General features: G+C 40.9%; 1 protein-coding gene and 1 long non-coding RNA gene across 2 annotated transcripts; one reads left to right on the forward strand and one right to left on the reverse strand.

The window, feature by feature from the left end:
• Positions 1 to 5,100: 5,100 nt before the first annotated feature.
• Positions 5,101 to 16,883, forward strand: LOC131658990 (uncharacterized). The gene is made up of 4 exons (XM_058928235.1): positions 5,101 to 5,394; positions 5,500 to 5,965; positions 6,071 to 6,730; positions 16,810 to 16,883. Exons 1-4 carry the CDS (start codon positions 5,101 to 5,103, stop codon positions 16,881 to 16,883), a joined length of 1,494 nt encoding a protein of 497 aa, XP_058784218.1.
• Positions 16,884 to 18,010: 1,127 nt separating this feature from the next.
• Positions 18,011 to 19,277, reverse strand: LOC131656670 (uncharacterized). The gene is made up of 3 exons (XR_009300239.1): positions 18,861 to 19,277; positions 18,542 to 18,775; positions 18,011 to 18,103 (listed from the first exon to the last, which is right to left on the reverse strand). It is a non-coding gene; the product is annotated as an uncharacterized LOC131656670 (long non-coding RNA).
• Between the last annotated feature and the right edge of the window lie 307 nt (positions 19,278 to 19,584).

Below are 19,584 nucleotides of genomic sequence, written 5' to 3' on the forward strand. Positions count from 1 at the left end.
TTCATCTGGCTTATAATTCACATGCATACACCATTTAGGTCATAATACAACTCATGCATTCATATCATTGGTATTAATCAGAGACTAGCAAGGGATATCTCTTATGGCAGAGGATTTCCTACCAAATGTGTGGATCTGAGGTGTAATCATGTGGCTCTATATTCATTGAAGTCCACCTGGATTAGGATTCTCTCATTCTCAACTCAAGGCATTGGTTGAAAAGTACAAGCTTGATGTTCATCTGATTATCCGGAATTAGGGTTTCTTGACCAAAGTCAACGCAGTTGACTTTTTAGTCGAATACATTGATCAAGAGCTGATTTTATGAGAAGGAATAGCATGATGCTTGTGTGGAAGTGTTCAGTTGATTTCCATTGGTCAGAAGTGGATTAATCGGGAATTTCATAAAGATCGGAGAAAGATCGGAACAGTTGACTTTTGGGTCAAAATCGGAAGAGTTATTCAAATATTGACTTTTGGTGGAAAGTCGGTCGAGAAAAGTCAAAGAATGAATAAAATCGGGAGTTTGACAAAAGTTGCCAAAAATAGGAAAAAATAACAAAAAAGGAAAGGTTTCAACACTTAGGAAAATTTTGGCATCTTAAAAGCTTGGCAAGCAGTCCACTTCACTATCAGTTTACACGTGGCAAATGACATCTTTTGAAGAAATTTCCAACATCAAAGTTGTTCCTCTCATGGAGGAGAACAACTTTGTAGTTGGACACTTTTTAGTTTGAAGATTGTATGAAGAGTTAATTTGGTTTGAAGTTCCTGAAAATCCATTCAGCTTAAGTCATGATCCAAGTCACAAGCCAAGTCATGACCTGGCATTTCATCAAGCACGTGGTATGCCAAATCTCAAGCTAATGTTAGAGATCTACAAAAATGCCATGGGAGCAAACTTGGTATGCTTCCATTCTTTGCCATGTCCTCTATGTAAGGAAACAAGATTTGAGTCATTTGGTTGAATATTGAATCATTTATGAATGCTCAAAGTCAAGCCCTTGCCATGTTTCACACTGCCAGAAGTGCAAGCCAAAATCCTGAGTCACGCGCGTGCTTTTCATCGAGCACGTTGTATGCTGACTTTGGGACTAATTTCAGAAAAATACAAAGGTCCATCAGGTGCAAACTTAGTATGCTTATGTTCACCTCCATGCCCTCTACACAACAAGACAATAATCATGGAATTTGATTAAGAAAAGAGTGAGATACAAGAGTCTAAAGTCATGCCCTTGAAGGTTGCATTTGGGAAGGCAACGGGCCAGGTCTTGCTGCGCGCGTGGACAGGCACCAATACAGTTGTGTACTTACACTTTCCAAGGCACATTTGAATGAGTTACAGACCTCTTCTCTCAATCTTTCCAACATGAAACTTGTCCCATCACATGCCCTCTTTAAATTGATCATAAAATTGCAGCTAATGATAACTCATGGCCAAAGATACAAACTCATAAAGTTAGCTTCATGGATGCTCGTGTGGTAAGGTGTCAACATCAAATTCTGGCGCAGAATAATACTACAATACAACACACACCACCATAGCTACTATGAACACTCGTGATATATAAGAAAATTCCTTCACAAGACACTCTCATTTTTTTCTTTCTTCATTTTTCTCAAAACTTTCTCTCATCACTCTCTTTTATCTCTCGATCCTCTCTCTCTCTCTTCCACCACTCATCTTCAAAGTTTGTTACATATTGTAACAAAATCTAACTAACTCCTCGATCATCAACCAGCCACCACCACTGCAACCATCAACCACCACCTTCAACCACCATTAAACCCCCATCGTTGCCATGGTGCCTCCACGTATGTTGTCAACCTGAAGCTTTTCGGTTCAATTTCCACCCCAATCATCATCACCTTCATCATTTCTGGATCTACACGCTCTTATCAACCATAGTGTGGCCAAGGTTACTAGTCAAGATCCGCATCAACAAAGCAAAGGACCTGATTCCGCTAACCGTCGAGGGAACTACAAGGCTCGCAGAATTCCTCCTCTAAATCAAAGCTTCAAACAGGTAAGGGACTCAAACTCCTCAGCATCTTCACCATGTACGAGCATGTAGTATGAACGAAACTGTATGTGACTCGATGCATCTGTTTGTAAGTCTATGAATCATATATTACGTGGATTAATGGCTTCCTGAATGTGTGAGTCGTGCGTTTGGTCTGAATAGTGTAAGGATTAGCATAACATGTGATTCTTGCATTTTCATGGAGTTTTCATAATGTTAGGGTTTAGAATAGGGGATCGGTTAGGGTGTTAGAGAAGGAATCAAAGAAGATCATTGATGGATCTGTAATCAGCATGAAAAAACGAATAGAAAGGTATTTGCTTTTCACGTTTTCGAGTAGTTCGCTCGTCTCCGCCATGTACTCGGCCGGAGAAGACGATCGTAGGCACTGCTCCGGCGTCTGCATGTTGGTGTAATATTTCAGCCTGTTCTCCTTACGTGGCGCATGCGTATTCGTTCAGGTTCCTAAATTTTGGTAAGTTTTGTCTTATTACAATCATGAGGCAGTGAGCTGGCGCATGATGATTAGCTGAGCTCACATTTTGTCTTTATCCCACTTAAAATACCATGACCAATTGATGCAACATCTACATATTATTTGAATGCTTTTTAATTCAACCATGGTCTAAAATAATGAAATGAATGCTGATAAAGATAAATGTAAGATAGATGGAAGTGTGCAGCGTTGGGCCTTGCGCATCTTTGGGCCCTCGCTTGTTCTCAGGATGTCACCCCTGGATTGCTAGTGCACCACCAGCTTAATGAACATGGGCCTAGTTTCGTTTGATAACCCCACCCCCTGAATCAGGCCCAGTTTTGCTTGTAATTAATTGTAGTTCATTTGAATAATGCTGTTGCACCCCCCTGGCAGTCTAGTTTTCATTTTAGTTTTGTTTTCTTGTTTAACTCATAAATCCTTTCAATTCAAATATTAAAAATACATAAAAATTGCTCTTAGTTTTTAGGTTGATTAAATAATTATCATGATTTTTGTTAATTTTTTCTAATTGTTTTTTACCCTTTTAATAAATCTTTTTCTTCACAACATATTTGAATTTTCTTTGTTTTGACACTTCTTTGTAAATAATTCGTTAATAGACTTAGAAATAATTTTAGTCTCGATTTTCTTTCATAGATTCAATTGGTATATGTGTGTTTGTGAATAATAGTTTGTTTGATATAGCTCTCGATTTTATTTGTCGCATATTGATTTTCTTTTGCTTATTCCATGTGTAGTTTTTTCTTTAATAGAGTGTATAGTTCTTTTATTTTGATCCCCTTGTATAGACAACTTAGATTAGAATTTAGGATTAGTTCCCTATTTCATTCTTTTTCTTTTTAACATTTAAAACATTAATAAAAGGAAGACGCGAATCATATTAAGAAAGTGATAGAGAAATGCGTGGGATTCATTCCCTAATCTGTTTCTCAATCACTTAGTGGCATAGAAACGAGTGGGATTTATTCCCTAATCTGTTTCTCGGTCACTACCTAATGGGAGAGAAATGAGTGGGATTCATTCCCTAATCTGTTTCTCAAACATTAATTAATGGGAGAGAAATGAGTGGGATTCATTCCCTAATCTGTTTCTCAAACATTACATAATGGGATGGAAGTGAGTGGGATTCATTCCCTAATCTGCTTCTCGATCATTATACATTTTATGTGATTCGAATCGCAAACAAATTCCCCTTAAAAAATACACAACCAAAAACACTTTAAAACATCTAACAATGGTTCAGACAAAAGCAAAGTAGAGAAAGTGGTGAGTGGCCCGGTATTGGGAACTGTTCACCACTCATCTACCCTAAAAGACACAAACCAATCTCTTCCTTCTGCCTAAGGGCACCGTTATCTCCGCTCCATTGCATCCTAGGCGATCCCTTATGCAAGAGCGTGAGCGTTAACGCCGCCCAACTAAAAAACACAAAACAAACAGAAAATCTTTAGCCGAGCTACGGTAACTCTGATTCCTGAAAAGGATACGTAGGCAGCGGGGTAGGGCCCGTGCGAGTACAATTCTTTATTTTCCCTACATTTTGCATTCATTTCGCATTTAGACATAGACATAGATACACACCCTTTAGATAGAAACAAACATAGGTGGATACCATCGAGTACGATGGGCGTGAGGGGTGCTAGCACCTTCCCCTCGCGTAACCGACTCCCGTACCTTGATTCTCTGGTCGCAAGACCCTGTTCCTTTCTTTGTTAGGTTTTCTGATATTCCTTTCCCTTATGGGATAAATATATTGGTGGCGACTCTGTTCATTTTTCGCGAGCGTGCGACAGCTGGCGACTCTGCTGGGGATGTTGCTAGACCTGTTGCTGGTCCATCCATAGCGAGTCGATCCTAGCCTACGTTTGTTTGTTTATTTACTGGGTGTTTATTTGTTTTTATGTCTATACCTTGTATATATGTTTGCATGTTTATTTTTCTGCTTGCATATCATGTTTATTTCTGTTTGCACATCATGCATATGGATTATATTCTGTGTTCCTTGGGGTCTTCTGTTCTGTTTTGCAGGTTGGGTGGGATGTTCTATGAGGTAAAAGGCCCAATACCCAGGCCATGAGTGATACCTTAGGAACTAGGAATAGAGTGGCCATGACGGACAGAAGACGTATGTCTGATTGATTCGATCATGTATCCACGGACAGAGCTTGGTTGAAAGAGGCAATATCGTATGATTACGCCTACTTTCAATCCTCTGTTGGCTTTTTTGACCTACCCTGACCTAGATTCACCTGTGAGTGGGGAGGGATATACATGACAGGTATCGTTGGTGACCGTTCTGTTCTGTTGGTGACTTGTGTTCTTAATGGTTTCACTGTGCCTGTGCCGGACCTTTGATCCTGCATCGTCCGATCTCATTCAGAGGCCACACACACTTCTCCTATGTGGGGAAACCTCCGTTGCATCATTCTCATCATGGCATATTTATTTTCAAAAAAAAAAAGGAGAAAGAAAAGATGTAATAAAAAGAAGAAAGAAAAAAGAAAAGAAAAATAGTATTATTTCTCATATGCATGCCATTTTTTTCAGGGTATCTGAGGTTATTACCTTTCATCCAGGATGGCTAACAACGTGACCGCTACAAAAGAGGCTACCAAGCGTACATTCACCTGCAGTTTCTTTCGTGAGGATATGACACATCTGATTCAGTTGAGCACTTTAGTTACCGGGCATAACTTGGATGAGTTCAGGAAGACATATGGCCATATCTTACACATGTTAACTTCTCGGGTTGATGGATGGGCTCTATACACACTTCTTCAGTTCTACGATCCTGAGTTACGATGTTTCACCTTTCTTGATTACCAACTGGCACCAACCCTTGAAGAATATGCTGACATCCTCATGATTAAGGTTCAACATAGGATCCCTTTTGTCTGTGTACCTGAGAAACCGAAAATGGACCGAATTGCTGGTGCTCTTTATTTGAGCATGAAAGATGTTACAGATAACTGGAAGCCTAATGGTGGAACCCACGGATTCCATGTGAAATTTCTGATAAAGAAGGCCGACACCCTTGCTGTTGAGAAGAAATGGAAAGAATTCAACGCTCTCCTAGCCGTTATGATCTATGGTTTGGTGTTGTTCCCGAATATTCCAAATTTCGTCGATCTAACTGCTGTTTGTCTCTTCATGGATCAAAATCCTGTGCCCACTCTTTTAGCAGATACTTATTATACCATCCACTCCAGGTATGGGAAGAAAGGATCAGTTGGGAGTTGTTTACCGTTGCTATATGAGTGGTTCACTTCACATTTACCTAAAAGCGGGCCGTTTGTTACAACAAAAGACTCACAAAAATGGCCTCAAAGGATCATGGGGCTTACTGGGAACGACATTGTCTGGTGTCCTACCGGAATGGACGTTGAGGAAGTTATAACTAGTTGTGGTACTTTTGACAATGTTCCCCTCATAGGAACGAAAGGTGTTATCAATTACAATCCTAAGCTAGCGCTGCGTCAGTTGGGTTTTGCACTTGAAAACAAGCCTTTGGACAAAGAGATATTCGAATCCGTTTGCTTTGAGAAAGGAACCGATCCAAAGGGTCTAGAAAAGGTGAGGAGTGCCTGGAATAGCATCCATACAGATGATCAGACTTCTCTAGGTGAAAAGAATGCCGTTGCCAAACAAGCCTACACGGATTGGGTTGAGGATAGAGTTAAAGATCGTCTGTTGCCTTTCCCGAAGGTTAATCCATTGTACAAGCAACCACCTAAGGTTCCAATTGCCATTATGCCTGCTGAGAATTGCATCTCAGTAAATATGGAAAGCACCCAATTGCGCGAAAAGAAGTCAGATGCGCGACCAAAACATCATCTTGTGGACCAAATAAGGGTTGAGTTGACACATGAAGCCAAGGTGCTGAAAGAAGGATCTTCGAGAGTTCAAAAGAGGGCTAGAACGGAAAAAGGTGAAAGGGATACTACTGTTGTTGTTGAAGATCACCAGGAGATCATAAAAAGGGCCGTAAAAGAGGCAGAAGAGAGACTCAAACGAGAGTACAGAGAAGACTTGAAGGCTTACAAACTCAAGATAGAAAGGGAGGCCAGAGCTGAAGTGAGGAGTCTGAAAAAGAAACTGGAAGAAGAGACCACCCAAAGGATAGCGCTTGAGACTCAGCTGAAAGGAAGTCACCTCCGCACCGCCCGACTAACAGAAGAAAACGCCAAGCTCAGAGATCGAATGATGGGTATGGAGGACGTGTCTGAGAAGGATTATCTCCCAGAATGCAAAGGATGTGACGAACTCAGGGAGTGCTGCAAGAAGCTAGATGGGCATTTGTTTCGCAAAGATGAGGTGATTCAAAGCCTTCTTAAAGGAAGAGATCGAGAAGCAACCAAGAAACTGTTTGATGAAACTAAGAAGTGGAGCGACGAGCATTTCAGACAAGGAGGACCTCTGTTTTATATTCAGATGGATTGATGTTTGAGTCTGTATGTCTCGACCACCACCAGACTTGTTGGATGGGGTCTTTTATTTCCCTTGTTGAACTATCTTGTTGATGTATGGCTTGCCCAAGTTTAAATTTCTGTTATGAATAAAAAGAACTAGTTTCTCTTGATACTTATCTTTTGTCACATTGTTAGCTATTCTGGATCAATATTAAATCTTGGATACTCTGAAAATGGCACATCACGTCATACGCACACATGCACTCATACATTCACATTATCACATTGCATTTTTCAGGTTATTGTACAAGAAACTAATTGGGGTCCCTTACAGCGACAGATTTCTTTCCCGACGACGAAGCTGACTTTCTTACATCCTTACCGTACCCGGAGCAACGAGAGAATCATGGAACAATTTGAACAGAATCAGGCTGCCCTCCGTAGGGATATGGATGTTATGGGGGAAAGAATGGCCCAACTTATGGAGACTCTCCATGCCGTTGTTCAAGGACAGGATGAACTCAGAAAGAGTGTCGCTAGTTTGGTCAAAGATACTCCTACCAATTCTGCTGACGGAGGGGTGAAAACTAAAGAGACTCCTATTAATGAGACACTGAAGGTAGTGGACGACCACCATGAGGTTATTGATCTTGAACATGATCTTACTGCTGAGTTGACTGAGACCGCTAAGATGTACCAAGCTCTTGAAGAACGCCTTAAGGCTGTTGAGGTTGCTAAAACTTCGAGCTTTAACACTGCTGCTATGTGCTTGGTACCTGGGATTGTTATTTCCCCGAAGTTCAAGGTGCCAGATTTTGATAAGTACAAGGGAGTTACCTGCCCAGAGACTCACATTCGTTCCTACTGCCGTAAGATGGCCGGTCACGCTGAGAACGAACCTCTGCTTATGCATTTCTTCCAGGATAGTCTCACTGGAGCCCCGTTGGAGTGGTATATGAAACTCGAGAGGTCTAATGTCAGTACTTGGGGAGAACTTGTTGATGCCTTCTTAAAACAATACCACTACAATACTGCTATGGCTCCTAGCCGTGCCCAGCTGCAAAATATGTCACAGAAATCTGAAGAGTCTTTTAAGGAATACGCCCAGAGGTGGCGTGAACTTGCTGCTCGAGTCCAACCTCCTTTATTGGACCGAGAGTTGATTGATCTGTTTATGGGGACTCTGAAAGGGCCGTATCTTCAGCACATGGTTAGTAATACTTCTCCTTCCTTTTCGGACGTGGTCATCATTGGTGAGAGGGTTGAGAACTGTGTCAAAGCTGGTACCATTCAAGGTGTTACTAATCCTAGCAATTCAAGTGGTAATGGTAAGAAGCCGTATTCTGGGTTTGTGAAGAAGAAGGAAGGTGAGACTAGCACCGCTTCTGTTGACCAAGGCCGAGCTCCTGCATATTCTGCTGTTCCACCTCCTTATTATCCGATGCCTTATGCTGTTCCTGGTCCTTATGTCCCTCAAGCATATGCTGCTGCTCTTCCACAACCGTGGATGGCACCCCAACAGCCTTTCGTACCACAACAACAAGCTGCTGCTCCTCAGAATCGTCAACAGAACCCTAGGCCTCAAGGTCAAAGGGGCCCGCAAAGAACAAGATTCCAAGATAGGCGTATCGATCCGGTTCCGATGTCATATGCTCAGCTTCTCCCTCAGTTGCTTGCTGGTCAATTGGTACAACTCCGTGAACTTGGACCTCCACCTAGTCCTCTCCCTCCCGGTTATGATGTTAATGCTCGATGTGAATTTCATTCAGGGGCTCCAGGCCATACTATTGAAAAGTGTAGAGCATTCAAATTGAAAGTTCAGGATCTCCTTGACGACAAGCTTATCTCGTTCGCTCCTACTGGCCCTAATGTGCAGAATAATCCTATGCCTCCTCATGCTGGTACGACCAACGCTATTGAGTTATGTGATGATCAGATCCTGGTAAATGATGTTAATGAGGTTAGGATGCCGCTGGCAGTTGTCAGAGAGTATCTTATGCAACAAAAGGTTTTGTGTGAACTACATGACTACTGTTTGCAATGTTCTTCTAATCCTGAGGAGTGCACTAGGTTGAGAGAAGAAATCCAGGAATTAATGGATGAAGGTGTTCTTCGAGTGGAAAGGGTCGTTCCTGTCGAAGATGTGGCTACTTTAGAGATCCCTTACTACCCTGCCGAGATACCAAAGACTCAGGACACTTCTTTGGTCATTCATGCTCCGAGTACTCCTCTGGTCATTCAGGCTCCGAGGACTCCGTTGGTTATTCAGGTTCCAAATGTTCCTTCGACGCCTTCAACCTCGTCTCTTGTTCCCTCTCCTGTGAATGATTCTAAGGCTGTTCCTTGGAGTTATAATGCCGTGTATATTCGAGGGAAGAAGTTTGACTGTCCTCCAGTGGGTACGTCGAGTATCACAAATATTACTGGCACTAGTGGCATTACCCGTAGTGGTCGGATCTTTGCTGCCCCTCCTCCGCCTCCTAAAGAGACCAACAAAGAGGCTAGTACACAAGCAAAAGGAAAGCAAGTTGCTGTTGATCCTCCTGTAACACGTAATGCCCAAGATGCCGAGCAACTTTTGAAAATCATTAAGAAAAGTGATTACAAAGTGATTGACCAACTTGACCAGACTCAAGCCAAGATCTCCATCTTGTCTCTCTTGGTACATTCTGAAGCTCACCGTGATGCTCTGATGAAAGTTCTGGCTTCCGCTCACGTAACTCAAGATATTACTGTGCCTCAGTTCGAAGGGGTTGTGACCAACATTGCTGCTGGTAATTGTTTGGGTTTTTCTGATGATGAACTTCCACCTGAGGGTAGGGCACATAACAAAGCATTGCATATCTCCGTCAAGTGTCTGGATGCTGTGTTGTCTCGAGTTCTGATTGATACAGGTTCTTCTCTCAATGTGATGCCCAAGGCCACTTTGTTTAAGCTGAGTATGGATGGGATTATGATGAGACCATGCACTATGAGCGTTAGAGCATTTGATGGTTCTAGAAGGTCCGTAGAAGGAGAAATTGATCTGCCTGTCTTGATTGGTCCTCACATGTTCTACATTGCCTTCTACGTTATGGATATAAACCCTTCATACACTTGCCTCTTGGGTCGTCCTTGGATTCATGCTGCTGGAGCTGTGACATCCACTCTCCACCAGTGTTTGAAATTTGTTGTGAATGACAAGATCGTTGTGATCACTGGTGAAGAGGATTTGATAGTCAATAATCTGGCATCATACCGTTATGTTGAAGTGGAGGGAGAGATACAAGAGACACCTTTTCAAGCCTTAGAGATTGTGTCAGTTGACAAGCTCCCTGTGGTTGAGAATAAGAAGGAACTCGGAGCACCCCTCTCGTCTCTGAATGATGCTAAGGCCTTCTTAGAAGCTGGTACTCCCCATAGTGCCTGGGGCAAGCTGATTGATGTTCATGAGAAGCGAGACAAGTATGGCCTTGGGTATCAGCCATCTTCCTCTACTCAGCTCAGCATAACTCCTGGAAAGAAGGTGATTCCCCCCATTTCTCAAGTGTTCGTCAGTGCAAGCACCAATTCTGGAAGTCAGGTTCTCGCCGTGGATGATGATGATGAAGAAGATCTCTCCAGATTCATTTGCAATGCTGCTCCTGGACAGGAACTCAACAATTGGACTATCTTGGACATCCCCAAAGTCACTTTTATGGAGATGTAATTTTCTTGTTTCAATAAGTCATATGCTTCGCCCTAAGCATTTTTGACCTCTTGTATAAAGAAGGGCCCCCCATGTGTTTCAATTTGTTTAATATTGAATGAAAAACATATCTTCGCATGCAATTACTGTTCCATTTCTTTCATTTTTGTTTTTTTTACTTTAAAAACTTTTTCAAAAATGGCAAAGCTTTTTCCTTTTTATGTGTGGCATTCTAAGGCATAAATCATCCATCGTGCAGATCCGGCTCGAATTCCATCAAAAATGATAATGTTACAGTTCCACGTCTTAATATCCTTGAGAATCCAATTGACCAAGCTGATGAGGATAATGGGGAAGATTGTGAAGTCCCTGAAGAATTGGCAAGACTTTTGAGACAATAGGAGAAATCTATTCAGCCGCATCAAGAAGCCATAGAAATCATCAACCTCGGTTCAGAAGAAGCAAAGAGAGAGGTCAAGATAGGCGCCGCTTTGCAAAGTGATGTAAAGAGAAGGTTGATTGAGTTGCTTCGAGAGTACGTTGATATCTTCGCCTGGTCATATGAAGACATGCCTGGTGTAGACACGGATATAGTTATGCACAGGCTACCTCTCAAACCAAAATGTCCGCCTGTAAAGCAAAAACCACGAAGAACACGACCTGATATGGCTTTGAAAATCAAGGAAGAAGTTGAAAAACAGTTGAAGGCTGGTTTCTTATCTGTGTGTGAGTATCCTCCTTGGATTGCAAACATAGTACCTGTTCCTAAGAAGGACGGAAAGGTACGCATGTGTGTTGACTACCGAGATTTGAATAGGGCAAGTCCGAAAGATGATTTCCCTCTGCCTCATATTGATGTGCTAGTCGACAACACTGCTCAGTATTCGGTGTTCTCTTTCATGGATGGGTTTTCTGGTTATAATCAAATAAAGATGGCTCCTGAAGATATGACCAAGACTACCTTTACCACTCCGTGGGGTACATATTGTTATAAGGTGATGCCTTTTGGTCTTAAGAATGCTGGTGCAACATATCAACGAGCAATGGTGACCCTCTTCCATGACATGATCCATAAAGAGATTGAGGTGTACGTCGATGATATGATTGCAAAATCCCAAACTGAGGAGGAACACTTGGTATATCTTGAGAAATTGTTTGCTCGTTTGCGTAAATTCAAGTTGATACTTAATCCAAACAAGTGCACTTTTGGAGTGCAATCTGGAAAGTTACTTGGATTCATTGTAAGCCAACGTGGGATTGAGGTCGATCCTGATAAAGTAAGAGCAATACAGAACATGCCAGCACCGAAGAATGAAAAAGAAGTTCGAGGGTTCCTTGGAAGGTTGAATTACATAGCCAGGTTCATTTCTCATCTCACTGACACTTGTGAACCTATCTTCAAACTGCTGCGCAAAAATCAAGATATCCGTTGGGATGACCGTTGTCAGGAAGCCTTCGAAAAGATCAAGCAGTATCTCCAAAAGCCACCAATTCTCATGCCTTCGGTTCCTGGGAGGCCGCTTCTTATGTACTTAACTGTGCTTGAAGGATCTATGGGATGTGTGTTGGGCCAGCATGACGAGTCTGGTCGAAAAGAGTGCGCCATTTATTACCTGAGCAAAAAGTTTACCGATTGTGAATCCCGTTACTCACTACTCGAGAAAACTTGCTGTGCTTTGGTATGGGCTGCTCGCCGACTGAGGCAGTATATGTTGACTCACACCACTCTACTGATCTCCAAGATGGACCCGATAAAGTACATCTTTGAAAAACCGGCCCTTACAGGAAGACTAGCCCGGTGGCAAATGCTTTTATCAGAATATGATATCCAGTATGTCACACAGAAGGCCATCAAAGGAAGTGTCCTTGCAGATCATCTTGCTCATCAGCCATTAGAAGAGTATCAGTCAATGAAGTTTGACTTTCCTGATGAAGATATCATGAAACTGGATGATAGTGAAGGACCCGAACCAGGAGAGCGATGGACTCTCACGTTCGATGGTGCATCAAATGCTATGGGCCATGGTATTGGGGCAGTTTTGACTTCTCCTCGTCAAACCCACATCCCTTTCACAGCTAGAATATGCTTTGATTGCACAAACAATGTCGCAGAGTACGAAGCTTGCATAATGGGCATCGAAGCAGCCATTGATATGAGGATCAAGATCCTCGAGGTTTATGGGGATTCTGCCTTGGTCATACATCAAGTAAGAGGTGATTGGGAGACACGACACCCCAACTTAGTTCCTTACAAGGACTATATTTTGGAGTTGTTGCCCGCTTTCGAGGAAATCACTTTCAATCACATCCCCCGAGAGGAAAATCAATTGGCAGATGCTTTGGCTACTTTGGCGGCTATGTTCAGAGTTAGCTCCCCTAAAGAAATGCCGGACATAACGATCCTCCGTTACAAAGAGCCTGCCCATGTGTTCCCTGCTCATTGTCTCACTACTGAAGATGTGTATGATGAAAAGCCATGGTATTACGACATCAAGAGGTATGTTGAGAAGCAAGAGTATCCCGAAGATGCTACGATTGGTGATAAGCGAACGCTTCGAAGGTTAGCATCCAAATTCTTCTTGTCAGGAGACGTCCTGTACAAAAGAAACTATGATTCAGTTTTGCTCAGATGCGTGGATAGACACGAAGCAGAATTGATCATGCGGGAAATCCATGAAGGATCTTTTGGAACTCATTCCAGTGGACATTCTATGGCCAAAAAGATCTTGCGAGCAGGATATTATTGGATGACGATTGAAAGTGATTGTTATGTGTATGTGAAGAAATGTCACAAATGCCAAGTGTATGCTGACAGAATTCATGTTCCTCCAACTCCTCTGAATGTCCTGACGTCACCTTGGCCCTTTGCCATGTGGGGCATTGACATGATTGGACGAATTGAGCCACAAGCTTCAAATGGACATAGATTTATTCTTGTTGCTATCGACTACTTCACCAAATGGGTTGAAGCTGCTTCTTACAAGAACGTAACCAAGCAGGTCGTTACTCGCTTCATCAAGAAAGAAATCATATGCCGATATGGGGTTCCAAACAAGATCATCACTGATAATGGGTCCAATCTTAATAACAAGATGATGGCAGAGTTGTGCGAAGAGTTCAAGATTAAACACCACAATTCATCACCCTATCGGCCAAAGATGAATGGCGCAGTCGAAGCTGCTAACAAGAATATAAAGAAGATCGTCCAGAAGATGGTCAGAACGTATAAGGACTGGCATGAAATGTTACCGTTTGCTTTGCATGGCTATAGAACTTCGGTTCGTACTTCAACTGGGGCAACTCCCTTCTCTCTTGTTTACGGTATGGAGGCCGTACTACCTGTCGAAGTGGAGATTCCTTCGTTGAGGGTCTTGATGGACGCCAAACTCGATGAAACAGAATGGGTTCAAACGAGGCTTGATCATCTCAATCTAATTGAGGAGAAACGCTTATCTGCTATCTGCCATGGCCAGTTGTACCAAAAGAGGATCAAGAAAGCGTATGACAAGAAGATTCGGCCTCGAGAATTCCACACAGGTGACCTAGTCGTAAGGAAGATCTTGCCAATTCATACCGATCCAAGGGGCAAATGGACTCCCAACTATGAGGGACCATACATTGTGAAGAAAGCATTTTCAGGTGGTGCTTTAATCTTGACAAAGATGGATGGGGAAGACGTTCCGCTTCCAGTCAATTCAGACTCAGTCAAAAAATATTACGCATAAAAGACCCGCTAGGTCGACGTACCTAGGCAAAATAAGGGCATCCCGGCAAACCAAAAGGGTTTGGGCAAAAATTAGGGATAAAACAAAAAAAGAAAATAACCCGCTAAGTTGAAAACCCGAAAGGGCGACTTAGACAAAAAGGGGCATCCCGCTGGATTGAAAACCCGAAAGGGCGATCCAGGCAAAAGTTAGGGATCAAAAGCGAGAGGCTGCAGTCTGAATATCTTTCACAAAGACCACCATACGCCCTTGACAGAACGGATGGATCAATCCAACCATTACCCTTCTGAAGCAAAGCATTGAGAGGATCGAGGATATGGGAACTGTAGCAATATCAGTTTTAATGGAAATCCGAGCATTTCTCTTTGCCATTTTGTTCTTTGCATTTTATTTTCTTTTTCGCAACTACCTCATTTAGGAGTTGCTTCCTTGTACAGAAGCCTATTCACAGGCATTCCATCAATAAAATGATCTTTTGGTGCAAAAGCTTTCTTTCTTTTCATTTTACGCATGCGAGGTGTGATTTAATTCGTTATTAAACATTGCATTGAGAACATGGGGGCAATAATCACAAAATCAAAACGAAACATGATGTTACGTAAACATAAAAGTGCTCGAAGGGGCACCATTTGCATCCAAACGTTGTTTTCTGTGCAGGTTGCAGGTTCTAGCCATCATCTTGGCTCATGATATGTCACAAAGGTCATCATCATCCCGCATGAAAGTTCCAGGGTATAATTCATCAGCACTGGTAAGCATGGAGCACATGAAAAGGTCCATATCCCTCTTCCATATGGCAGACGAAGAATGGTCTCTCAGAACTCACGTTCCCCAAGCAGTATAGGATGTAAGGAAAGTCAAGCAAAGTCACTTCCTCCCCAACAGAGTTATGTTCTAATCCTCCACACAGTTGCCAATCATCTTTGGCACTATGAGGTTTTCAACGCCCACCCGCAGTGGCGTCTCAAGATCACAAGCAACGGACCCCAATGATTCTACTCCTCTGTCCCACCAAGGGCCTTTATTTGGCACTCTCTGCATATAGAATCCATTGCATATAGCATTGCATCCTCGAAAGCGTAGCATATCCATTACAGTGGATCATTACGCCATAGAAAAAGTCAAACATGCATAACAAAGCATAAGTCAGATAATACAAATCCGCACCCAGTCAAGACAATATACATCCCCACACAAAAGGTTGTCCTTACAAATTCCGATTGATATCTGCTACTACATTTCAAATCTCTTCCAACCACGGTGCCGATGCGAGGTATCTTCAGCTCTGATGAATGTCTGACACAATGTCTTCGTTTGTCCCTCGATGTCGAGTCGATGTTGAGTCATAGATCGCCACGAGATCTTATCCCTTTCCAAAGTGTGGAAAATCGCACGAGATTTTCTTTCGATGTTGAGTCATAAGATCGCCACGAGATCTTATCCCTTCCCAAAGTGTGGAAAATCGCACGAGATTTTCTTTCGATGTTGAGTCATAAGATCGCCACGAGATCTTATTCCTTCCCAAAGTGTGGAAAATCGCACGAGATTTTCTTTCGATGTTGAGTCATAAGATCGCCACGAGATCTTATTCCTTTCCAAAGTGTGGAAAATCGCACGAGATTTTCTTTCGATGTTGAGTCATAAGATCGCCACGAGATCTTATTCCTTTCCAAAGTGTGGAAAATCGCACGAGATTTTCTTTCGATGTTGAGCCATAAGATCGCCACGAGATCTTATTCCTTTCCAAAGTTTGGAAAATCGCACGAGATTTTCTTTCGATGTTGAGTCATAAGATCGCCACGAGATCTTATTCCTTTCCAAAGTGTGGAAAATCGCACGAGATTTTCTTTTGATGTTGAGTCATAAGATCGCCACGAGATCTTCTTTCGATGTTGAGTCATAGATCGCCACGAGATCCTATTCCTTTCAGTCCCGATGTTGAGTCATAGATCGCTACGAGATCTATTCCCTTCCAGTCGTTGTTTCATATAACCATTCTCTTTGAAAACCCTGTATTGGCACCTAGGCTACGTTACAAGCTACCACCATTCACATCCATTACACACTGTAAATACTCTCACCAAAAAAAAGCAAAATTCTCTTTCCCCAGCAGATATCAAAACAAAAGCAAAAAATAAGGATATCATTTATACCATCCTCTCTTTGGGACAAATTTCTGGTACTTTGATATTTAATCTTCTTCTACCTCGAATGTTCGAAAGGCTAACGCCAATCTCACCTTCAGGTTTAAGACGATTAAATAGGGGCAGCTGTCATACCCCAAATTTGTCCTACCCTTATTCATCTGGCTTATAATTCACATGCATACACCATTTAGGTCATAATACAACTCATGCATTCATATCATTGGTATTAATCAGAGACTAGCAAGGGATATCTCTTATGGCAGAGGGTTTCCTACCAAATGTGTGGATCTGAGGTGTAATCATGTGGCTCTATATTCATTGAAGTCCACCTGGATTAGGATTCTCTCATTCTCAACTCAAGGCATTGGTTGAAAAGTACAAGCTTGATGTTCATCTGATTATCCGGAATTAGGGTTTCTTGACCAAAGTCAACGCAGTTGACTTTTTAGTCGAATACATTGATCAAGAGCTGATTTTATGAGAAGGAATAGCATGATGCTTGTGTGGAAGTGTTCAGTTGATTTCCATTGGTCAGAAGTGGATTAATCGGGAATTTCATAAAGATCGGAGAAAGATCGGAACAGTTGACTTTTGGGTCAAAATCGGAAGAGTTATTCAAATATTGACTTTCACTAGTACAAAAATGTTAATTTACACCCGTTTTTTTATTAAATTTACACCCATTATTTTTAATAAAAATCGGGTGTATATCCACAGGGTGAGAAATGTCTAACGAATTTACACCCGTTATTTTTAACAAAAATCGGGTGTAATTGGGCGTAATTACGTTTTTAATTACACCCTGTTTTAACAAAAATCGGGTGTAATTGGGCGTAATTACGTTTTTAATTACACACTATTTTAATAAAAATCGGGTGTAATTGGGCGAAATTACGTTTGTAATTACACCCTATTTTAATAAAAATCGGGTGTAATTGGACGTAATTATGTTTTTAATTACACCCTGTTTTAATAAAAATCGGGTGTAATTGAGCGTAATTACGTTTTAATTACACCCTGTTTTAATAAAAATCGGGTGTAAATGGGCTTAATTACGTTTTAATTACACCTTGTTTTAATAAAAATCGGGTGTAAATGGGCTTAATTACGTTTTAATTACACCCTATTTTAATAAAAATCGGGTGTAATTGGGCTTAATTATGTTTTAATTACACCCTATTTTAATAAAAATCGGGTGTAAATATGTTCTTAATTACCCCCTATTTTAGTAAAAATCGGGTGTAAATACGCCATTTATGAATGAACAATTATATCTATTTACACCCGATTTCATAAACACCATTTAGTTATATTTTATTTTCAGTCATAATATTGTAAATACTATAAAATCATACACATAAAAATCATATTTTAACTAAGTCAAAATATTTTTAATATTAACCAAAAAGTATACAAAATTATGTACAGTCATAATATTTCAAGTATTATAAAATCATACACATAAAAATTATATTTTAACTAAGTCATAACACTTTCTTCATATATAATTTTACGCCATGCTTGATGGTTAGCTTCGGTGTTCTCTAGTCCAATTGAATCCAATCGCTTTCCACATGTAGCATTGGATTCATCCATGGCCAAAATACCACGTCCTGGAGAAGCAATTGTTTTCTGTATGCAAAAAAACAAGACACAAGAAATTATTACAAGAAAGGGCCACATGTATCAATGGTAACCATATCGAGCCGTTGATAGTGCCCCTCCGAGAATATGACGAAAATGCCCGTTCAAGAAACACAGAACGAGGACTATCAAAATCACTAGTTGTTTTAGAAGACCTATTCCTTGAGTGAGCTACAGTATGAGTATCTACATAACAATGTTAAACCCATTAATTTATTATCGTTTCCTCTTTCTCATAGAGATAACTTAGTTATATAAACTAAAAACAAAATCCAAAATTCTACATTTCTTAAACAAATAAGAAAAGGAAAGAACAAAAAAAGTAATAATTATAAGATGCTAATTCTACTATCAGAAAAATGCATAATATTCTGAATTGATGAATATATAAAACGATAAAAAAAAATAATCAGGCATAGAAATTACCAGTGTGATTAGATGAAGATGCATAATGGTGGGCTGAACTAGTAACACTTCCATTACTTCTCAACCATTGTGGAACTAAAGTAGGTTCACTTTTCACAAACCTCTTTTGTAGTATTTCTTCCAGAAGCAGCCTAAGTTTGCTCACACCTATCCCACTTCTTTCTTGCTTTGATAATGGCCTTCCAATTTCTCCTTCAAGGGTGCAACATCTTCTATCTCTCTAAAGCTTCCTGCCTGCAACAAATGTTAAATGACTTAAATCACAAGCAACCAAAGCCTCATTAATTTATTGTTTCTTTTACCAACAATAGTATTGAACCTTGTAATCGGGGACTTTAAGATACTCCGATGAAACCAAAAGCACTTTTTTATTGCACGAAGAACTTTAATGCCGACCATTTCCTTCCTCTCTCGGTCCCAGCACTCTAAGACCTGTCCAAAAGTTCCTTCACCTATTTTGCCATGGACCTTATCTGTAATCAGGAGTTGCTAAATTATCAGGAGTTGCTAAATTAGATGCTGAGATGGAGCATTGACTGCTGAATTAAAGTTGTTTCCAATTCCAATTTATTTATTCTTAGACTTTGAAGTAGCCCATTTAAAGTAGCCACAGTTTGCTTCTGGATTAGATGCAGGGACCTGTAAGGAAGAAAACATACAAGTATTCCTCACTTAGTGCATTTGGTGATACACAAATTATAGAATAAAAAAGCATCAAGAGACAAGGTCGGACACAAATTACTAAGATCAAACACTGGATTAAGGGGTGGGCTGTGAGAGTTGCATTTTAAATTTCATACAATACTTTTTTACATCAACACATTTTCAACCAAGTATAACATGCTTACATTTACCTACCATATGGAATCACAAATCACAACAACGAGTACTATGCGGAGAATCAAAACCTAAATTCCACCACAATGGTAATCTTGAATTTCATAATCCCGGACTACTATGTTACAAGAAAATGACAACATTATATTGATTTCGTTGGACCATGTAAGATGTAAAACTCAGACAGAACCAATGAAATTCCAGAA

This window comes from Vicia villosa, linkage group LG3 (genome assembly GCF_029867415.1).
Source record: "Vicia villosa cultivar HV-30 ecotype Madison, WI linkage group LG3, Vvil1.0, whole genome shotgun sequence".
NCBI lineage: Eukaryota > Viridiplantae > Streptophyta > Magnoliopsida > Fabales > Fabaceae > Vicia > Vicia villosa.